This window comes from Lepidochelys olivacea (genome assembly GCF_965140295.1).
Source record: "Lepidochelys olivacea isolate rLepOli2 genome assembly, chromosome: 4".
Classification (NCBI taxonomy): domain Eukaryota; kingdom Metazoa; phylum Chordata; order Testudines; family Cheloniidae; genus Lepidochelys; species Lepidochelys olivacea.
Window position 1 is genome coordinate 61,978,890 of NC_140414.1, and position 9,629 is coordinate 61,988,518.

At 41.3% G+C, this 9,629-nt stretch overlaps 1 protein-coding gene across 3 annotated transcripts in view; it reads right to left on the minus strand.

Moving 5' to 3' along the window:
- The window catches only part of TTC29 (tetratricopeptide repeat domain 29), a gene marked incomplete at its 5' end in the record, with an annotated part of 206,005 nt that extends 198,707 nt beyond the window's left edge, over positions 1–7,298 (minus strand). For all 3 annotated transcript variants that reach the window (XM_084627078.1, XM_084627076.1, XM_084627077.1), the window contains 2 exons: positions 1,274–1,371; positions 7,203–7,298. In XM_084627078.1, coding sequence (XP_084483204.1) covers positions 1,274–1,371; positions 7,203–7,298 — 194 coding nt within the window. The remainder of the gene's footprint in view (positions 1–1,273; positions 1,372–7,202) is intronic.
- Between the last annotated feature and the right edge of the window lie 2,331 nt (positions 7,299–9,629).

Genomic DNA, 9,629 nt, shown 5'->3' on the forward strand with positions numbered 1-9,629 from the left:
GGGACAAACCATTCCAGCAAAGGGATCTATGTGTTTATATGGTGCCCACATCAACATTACTCTGCCAACAAGGGCACCTACTACCCCAGAGGATTCTGTGTATGCGGAGCTCCACTGCCACCATCCCAGAGTACTCTACTAGGGTGTGGCAATAGCAAGGAGCCCGTTGCCAGGATGGCAAGAGGCTGCTTCCATCCCTCCTTCCCCCCCACACCTATCCCATACAGAATTCTCTGCTAAATCTCTGCAAGGACTGCCCATACAAGAGCTCTCTGCTAAATCAGGCAGGAGTCCTGCCACTGTTGGTCTTCAGGCCAGCTGGAGCATCTCTGCTCCTCAACCCACTACATCCTGTTCTCAGTCTCTAAATGCTGCAGTCTGGTCCAGGAGGTAGAAAAACCCTCAGCCTTGATGCATCTCTCAATGCAGAGAACTCTTTGTTTAGGACTAAAATAAATTGATTTGGGGGAGGTTAAGCAGGGCTGCTTAGCATTAATTTACTGTGACCCAACATTAAACCGATTTATTTGGAGTGGCAAGCAGCATTAATTGGGATCTCAGTACTCAACCAGTGGGAGACTAGGGTCTTCCAACCCAAGCAGTGGGGAGCAACTAACTAATGGCATACCAGGTAGCTGGAGACATGACTTGGTATGGGGTATGAGTTGAGGCACTGGTGTATTTCAGGCTGGTGAGTAGGTTTGGTCCTTGAACTATCAAGTGTTGGGTAATTTTTTCATGCCAATTTGTAAACACCTACTAAGAGGAAAGGACTCTTTTGAAAATTTAGGAGAAAGTGTATACCATGAATAGAGCTCTTTTGAAATCTATCATAATGACAAAGAAAAATGGTGGTACTAATCTCTCCTGCCTTTACTTACTTCACTGATTGTTTGAAAGCTTTTCTTCAGTCTTTAAGCAGCATCTTGAAATTTCATTGAACTTAATTTTACTGAAACTGCAGGCAACTTTGTGGATTAGATGATGCCAATTCAAGTATGGACATGTTCAGTACATAATATATTTTAGATGACAAGAAGATAATTTGGGTTCTATTGTTCTATCTTAAAAAGACAAGTGAGTTTGCACTTCCTATTGCCTTTTATTCATTATGTGCATGTAATTTTGCTAATAGATTATTTTCTTGTCTTAAACTTTTGCTTTAAAATATCCCTACTACTCAAACCATAATTTGTCTTCTCTTTAAGATATCTGATTGAAGCTATTTACAGCAAAAGTGTTAGTCTTCCAAAAGTCAATGAGACACACATACCTTGCAAGTTTTATTGAAGGGCAAACCATCTGCTCTCCAAGGCTGCGATGTTCCTTTGGACACTGTATCTGCACAGGAGGCAAAGTACTCATTCTGAACTAAAAAAAAAAAAAAATACACATAAAATTTAAAATAGTGTCTTTCCTGTGACCCATGACTTACCCTTACCCTTCCTCAGTCTTTCCCCATTTACTGTTTTTCCCCTTTTGTTTCATAATATGTGAAATTAGGTCCCTCTGCTTTAAAGACTTGCACCTGTGATTAATGTGCATATGTCTTTGCAGGATTGGGTCTTTGGAGTTACTGGATTGGGACATAATGCCTGGGACTGATTCTGATCTCATTTGTAACTGTATTGTGGTACTGCTGATTTAGATGGGTGTAACTGAGATCAGAATCAGGTTTCTTTAAGGGCCTACTGGGCTGTCAAATGTCAAAAGTATCTTATTAAATAGATAGGTAAAATAAAGAAATGATAAAACATGCAATGTGTAATAATGATGCAACAGCAGGCATTGTATTATCCTACAAAATAAATAATAGAAACCACTTAACTTTATAACTAAGTAATGCTGTATGAACACAGGCTTTTACTTATGGAGAACAAAACCAAAAAGTCCCCATCGCTATACAGAGCGGTCTAGTTTGTCTTTTTTGAAGTACATAAATGTTAACAGAACTTTTTTGTCACATACAGCTACTGTGTTCTTTCCTCTCAAGTACTCAGCCTACACTTCCCACCATTAAAGCTTCAGCTGCCAGTTCCTTCATTTTGCATGTTTGTGATCTGAGACATTAGCAGCAGGAGCACCCTTACTTTTAATTTTGGTTTAAATGTAGGTATTGCAAGACCTGCTGGCAGGCCCCAAGACATAAACTTTTAATAGGAGTGGGAAACAGGATTTTAAAGGGGGAAAGAAAGTTAGCTATTTGTTACATTTATTGAATGGAAATTTTCTGTTACTTGTCAGGAGCAGTTGATAGATACCAATCAATCAAAAGGTAGCAAAACCTATTTAAATTAGCCTTTCTGAAAAAGCAAAATCCATTTCATTGCGGCTATAGTGAGCAGTAGCACACAAAAAATATTGTGCTAAAATTTCTAAAATGCATATTTGTTCCTCATCACTTAGACTAGCATATCAATAAGGTAATGGAGGGTAAGGAAAGAGATACAGTAGGGCACTACGTTGAGGCGACTGTGGGGATTAATAGGGATTTAATAGTATTGATAACATTTACAATTGTATTTCACAGCACAAGTGAAAGCTAGACATTATACAAACACCCAGATTTACAGTATACAATGACACTTTTCATCTAAACATCTCAAACCACCATGTCATTAAAAAAACAATTAATCTCAGTCAAGAATTATAATTTTTAGAAATTCTAGATTTGTATTTGTGTCTGTGATTAAATAAGTTTTTCTATGAAAGGGAGTTCTGTTTGGCAGTGGTCTATACTGAGAGATGGTCAGTCACTGATTGGTCATTGATATTTTTGTTCCAGTGACAGGAAGGCTAGAGATGGAACAAGACTTTAGAACAAATCCTTCTATAAATCTCATCTCTTACTGCACATCTGCAATTGTATTTTACAGCCCAAGTTAGCTTCATGGCAAGATGCAATATATGTTTTAGTTTAGTGTTTAATTTGTTTTTCATTTATTTTAGTTTTTTTCTTCATAAGTGTATGAAAGTTTTGGTGATTTATTTTATTTCCAAAACTTAAGGACAAACTTTACATATAAATTATAAGTACGCAAAAACAGGAAGGTATTGGTAATACATTTCAGTGAAGCAATTTATGTTAATATCCCTTTAAACTCATTTTGATGTTCATTTAAATGAGTGATAATCTCTCTACATTTTACTTATTCTGCATGGGTCAAATTGTACTGCATTTACTAATAGCAATCAGACAATCCACAGGATAAACTGATATTCTGTGAAAGAGAGTAGCATAATTCGACTTTAAATAGGGGCCAGATCTATCTCCCACTGAAGTCAATGGGAGTCTTTCCACTGGTTTCAATGAGAGATGGACTAGACACTAAGGGCCTGATCCAAAACCCACCAAAGTCAATAGAAAGGCTTCTATTGATTTTAATGGGCTTTGGAGAAGACCATAAGGCTCTGATTCAGCATATCACTTAAGCATGAAGTACATATTAAAATTAAGCAAGTGATTCAGGGGACATGAAGTGAAATTAAAAAGGTGGGAAATTCAAAGCCAATATAAAGGAAATACTTTTTCACACAACATGTGATTAAACTATGAAGCTCACTAACTCAGGAAATTGCTGAACCCATAATTTAACAAGATTCAAAGAGGGACTGGATAGTTATACGGATATGAAAATACCCACAGTTATCACTGTGATGTTCTATAAAAAGATCACCATTTATATCATTGTTTGTTACAACTGTTATACAATTGCAATAGATCTTCTATAAAGTATCATTGGAAAATTTGAAATCTGTTGCACAATGTTATCCTGTTTATGTTGTGTGTATTAGCAAAGATTCATAACTTCCTACACATTGATATGTGCTTGGGTAACACCCACAAGATAGATTTATATCCAGACGAGCCAGACATGGTTAAGGAGAATCAACTCTTCTAATAGGCCTCTCTTGAGAATGTCTCAGAGAGCATATGGACAATGGAGGCCCACTGACTTAGCAGGGCATATAGAACATGTGATGCTTCACTCCATGTTTGAGATAGTAATTCTCCATACACGTGGGCTGCGGGGTATAAATTGGAGAGTGTGATATCATTCTCTTGCCTCTTTCCTGCTCCACATCTCTGGATTATGATGTCTAACAAAGAAGAACTTTGAACAATGACCTGAGGACCCCAATATCTGGGGAGAATCAGAGAGACTTTTGCAAACTGGCAGATTTAAAAATCACTGCTATTATCCTGATCTACAAACAACTGTAATGCATAGGATTCATTTTAACCTCTTAACTCTTCTTTTTTTATACATTAATAAACGTTTAGTTTTGTAATTACTAAAGGATTGACTACTGGAGTGGGTTTTGGGGAAGAACTGAAATATATTTAATCTGGGTGTGCCTCTGGTTCTTTTGAACTGGAAAAACCTAATATATGGGATTCTTGGTTTTAATAATTTATCATAGAAGTCTGGTTTGGTACATGAGGGGCTAGAGGGCCTGAAAGGGGGCTGTCTTTGGCTTCATTATAACTAGGGTGACCAGATATCACGATTTTAGGGTCTCTCTCTTATGTAGGCTCCTATTACCAGTCACCCCCATCCCAATTTTTCACATTTGCTGTCTGGTCACCCTAATTATAACTAATATAGTATTTTGGAAGCAAACATTTGTTACTGGCTTAGTGAAATTTCATGATAGAATAGACCACCAGTTTGGGGTACATGCCCTCTTTTATGTCAGTCTGACCTGAGAATGGCACTCTTAGCTGTGTCCCCTACCAGGCAGCATGATAATCTTAACTAATGACAACATTTTGGAAGGGATATTAAACCTTGTGCTTCAGGGTTTAAGCCAATCGCTATTAGATAGCGTGATGATTGCTGTGTATGTTGGGGACAGGTTATCCCACATTGCCTAGTATGGCATTCTTATTCCCTCCTCTGAAGCATCTGGTGTTGGCCATTGTAAGAGACAGAATAACAGATTAGACAGACTGGGTCTGATTCATAGAGCCTTGTGAGAATACAAAATTTGTATCTGCATCCGATCAGTGATCCACACACATGGTCAGTGGATATCTGCAGATTTGAAGGGCTCTAGATAGAAAATCTGGATCCTTATCCATCCATGATCTGCAAACATGGTCTGCGGATATCCACTGCATCTGCAGATATCCACAGATATAAAGCTGATATCTGCAGATTTGCAGGGCTCTACTGATCCAGTATGGCAATTCCTGTGTTCCTATGATTAAGGACTTTGCTGCCACAATAGGCATTCTAGAAATCAATAAAGTCAATCTTACAGGGCTTTGGACTGGAGAATGGTAGAGGATAGAGAATATAACTGAACACTTACTGTATAGAAGGCACTTGTTCACTCCTAAGATGGCTAAAAATAAAGATAACAAATTTATAGACTCTATAGAATCCAAATGAAGTTATTAAATTTACTCTATATAATGGCTAATATTTTGTTTCATCTACCTCTCTTCTAAAGCATGTTCCAAATCCACACACCATTAAAACCAATCAGCTTTTGCAGTAATAGGGATCAAGACATTTAGTTGCCCTCAAATAGAGTATTGACTTTAAGCTCTCGGAGCAGAGGCCATGTCACTTTTCATCTGCAAAGCACCATAAATGCTTATGGCACTGTAAAAAAGCCCTGACTCTGCAACCTGATTCACGCAGCCAAACTCCTAAGTTCATGATGAGTGTGTCAAAAGTTAACGGAACTTTGCATGGGCCCAAATCCTCCCATATGATCCACTTACATGAATGGGTGCCACAGAGATATCTGTATAACCATTTATCTATTATATGACTAACTGTATAAAATTGATACTTATTTATAAAATATTCAAGAATAACAAAATGTCACCTTGACAAAAGACCACCACCAAAGTGTGATGCTTCCATCCCTCTATGCTGAATCAAGACTTCAAGAAACAACATCCATGAACAGTGTGTGAAGTAAAGCATTTTCAGTCATGTCTATGTTACAGACTTTTAAGGGGAAATTCCCCCTGTGCTACAACTTTCAGCTGCTCAAAATGCTGGATCTCACCAGAGCTTTTCCTACATTAGGTCTCCCAGTAGTGTTAGCACCAGTAGCAATGTTTTCTGAACATTCCCTAGTGAAGAGGCAGCCTTCCTGAGAACTGGTGCTGCTTCACTAACCATGCCATCAGAAAACAGGAAAAGAGAAAGACCAGCAGCAATATGAAGATAGATATGTAGGTAAGAAAAGGATGAAAACAGAAGAGGAGGGATAAGGCTGAAGTGGCTTTGAGAGATGGGAACTAAAAACAAAGAGCTTAAGAATAATGGATAAAAACACAGTTAAAGGAATTCACTGTGTGATGCATCATTTTAATGTACAACATGGAACAGCATGTCACACAGTGGAGGATTGAGGACTCTTGCCATTTGCAATTTTTTAGATTTTTGCAAATTAAGTATCTGATGAACTTTGAGGAGGGTAAAGGAAATCTTATATTAACCAACTGCAAATTTGTCTGGGAACACACTATTCTTTGTGTAACTTAACTGCAGACTCTTAATTGTTTGCTTATTTAATTTTTTAAACATGCTCCAGTTTGCAAGAAGCTAGGGAAAGTATTTTAAACTGATAAGTGTTGAGTGAGCGGTGCTCCTACTGCTCCCCTCAGGATTCTTTTCAATCACTTTTTCCAGCACACTCAGGACTCAGCTCCAGGAGACTCGAACCACCTCATTGTGTTGCATTTACAATAGCAACAGGGCAAATAATATTTTGAAAAGAAAAGCACTTGTGGCACACAACACAGGAGCGAGCCTCCAGCTCAGTGTAACGGCCCTGACAGCATGGCACCGCCCAAGCAGGCAGCACGAATCGCACCGCGGCTTCTGCGCCTCTTTGGACGTACAGCGCCAGACACACTCTCCAGCTTACTCCCAGTGGAGAGCCCTGCGAGCGCCGGTGCTGTGCAGATCTGCTCCGAGCAGCAAGATCCCCCCGCCCACACGAAGGGCTGGGGGTATCCTCGCTGTCCTCCCGCACTTCGCACGGCACCACCCCGGGAGGGGGCAAACCGGAAACCCACAGAGGGATTAACACCCCCCACCCCAGGGGCCCGGCAAGCGGGGCCTCACCCGACCAACCCCGCCTCTAGCACCGAACCCCCGCGGGGTGACTGAGCCGGGTAGGGAGCGATACCCACACGGGCCCCGCTCACCCGCCGGCGCAGCTACACCTACCGCAGCTCGGCGAGTCCTAGGACGCGCAGAGTCGTTACCATGGGAACCGGGGCCGTGCCTGCGGGGAGGGGCCGGACCGACAAGTGATGTGAGCATGCGCAGTAACCGCGGCTGAGGTCGGGGCATTCGGTTCTGCCCTTGGTTGGCGTCACCGTCTGTTCGCTGCTGTGAACGGGGCGGGGACAGAATTGCGCCCGGTCTGAGAGGCAGACGGGGCGGGGCGGGGCAGGAGGCTGGAACCGGGTAGAGGCGCTGCCAGGCAGCCGCGGCGGCGGCGGCGATCCCGGCGTAGGGAGGAGCAGGGGGATTGGAAGGGGACGCCCTTGGGGTGAGCCCGCGGCAGTGGTTGCAGAAATTGGGTGTCGGTGGCCGAGGGGGGTTTGTTTCCTGGCGGGACGGAACGTCTCAGCAGCCGCAGCATGGCCCAGTGCCTCGGCAGAGCAGCTCTTCCCTCTGTGAGATGATGTACCCAGCTGCGAAAGGAGACCGGAGTCTATGAACCCTTAGCGCGCACGCAGACTAAACAAGTCCGAACGTACATACTTTTCTGGGGTTTCAAATACCGCCTTGTCAATGCACAGAGCTGTGACATGACTGCATGGAGCCTCAGAACAGTTCACACAGTTGTCTAAGGGGCTGCTCAGGTGGCTGGAGTAGTACGCCCAGTTCCTGTCGTACACTAGAAATTGGTAGGTTTCAGAGTAGCAGCCGTGTTAGTCTGTATTCGCAAAAAGAAAAGGAGTACTTGTGGCACCTTAGTGAGTAACCAGTTTATTTGAGCATGAGCTTTTGTGAGCTACAGCTCACTTCAGCAGATGCATTCAGTGGAAAAATACAGTGAGGAGATTTATATACACACAGAGCATGAAAAAATGGGTGTTATCATACATATTGTAAGGGGAGTGATCACTTAAGATGAGTTATTACCAGCAAGGGGGGGGGGGTGAAAACCTTTTGTAGTGATAAGCAAGGTGGGCCATTGCCAGCAGTTAACAGGAACATCTGATTTGTGTCCATTTATTCTTTTACGTAGAGACCGTCCAGTTTGACCAATGTACATGGCAGAGGGGCATTGCTGGCACATGATGGCATATATCACAGTGGTAGATGTGCAGGTGAACGAGCCTCTGATAGTGTGGCTGATGTGAAAAGAATAAATGGACACAAATCAGATGTCAAGAATTATAACATTCATAAACCAGTTGGAGAACACTTCAATCTCTCTGGTCACTCGATTACAGACCTAAAGGTTGCAATATTACAACAAAAAGACTTCAAAAACAGATTCCACTGAGAGACTGCTGAATTGGAATTAATTTGCAAACTGGATACAATTAACTTAGTCTTGAATAGAGACTGGGTGTGGATGTGTCATTACACAACGTAAAACTATTTCCCCATGTTTATTTCCCCCCAACCCCCCACTGCTCCTCAGACATTCCTGTTATCTGCTGGCAATGGCCCACCTTGATTATCACTACAAAAGATTTCCCTCCCCCCGTCTGCTTTTAATAGTTCATCTTAAGTGATCACTCTCCTTACAATATGTATGGTAACACCCATTTTTTCATGTTCTGGGTGTATATAAATCTCCTCACTTTTTTTTCCACTGAATGCATCCGATGAAGTGAGCTGTAGCTCACGAAAGCTTATGCTCAAATAATTTGGTTAGTCTGTAAGGTGCCACTAGTACTCCTTTTCTTTTTACTAGAAATTGAGTTTCAGTCCGTTTATTTTATTTTTTAAAAAAAGCAGTATTTTTATGACTCATTGTCCACAAAACATATTCTACCTTGGTTATCATTGTGCACATGGATATCATTGTGCTCCTGCATGTATGACTTGAGTAGTAAACTCTTTGAGAATGGTTTCAGAGTAGTAGCAGTGTCTGTATCAGCAAAAACAAGGAGTACTTGTGGCACCTTAAGACTAACAAATTTATTTGGGCATAAGCTTTCGTGGGATAAAACTCCATGCTTATGCCCAAATAAATTTGTCAGTCTTAAGGTGCTCGTTGTCTTTGAGAATGGTCTTTCAACAAGTTTTGCACTCACCTTATAGTAATGGCATCTAGGCCCTGTTTCCCTCATTTGCTTATAAGAATGTGCCAAAAACCTCTCAAGTCCAGGTATATCCTGCCAACTAATTCCCCCCATCCACTGCGCTGGTTATCCTGTCAAAGGAAGTGAGGTTGGGTTAGCACAATTTGTTCTTGACAAACCGATGCTGGCTTTTACTTATCACCTTATTCTCCATGTTTGAACAATTTGATTAAAAAAAAAATCACACACAAAAAACCCACCGAGACACAAGGTAGTTTACTGCCCAAAAACTTAATTAAGGGAGAGTTAAAGCTTGCCTAGTGGTGCCTTGTGCCCTTCTGGAATGTGGAGAGTAGTTAAACTTAAGTCTCTGAAAACCAAGAAA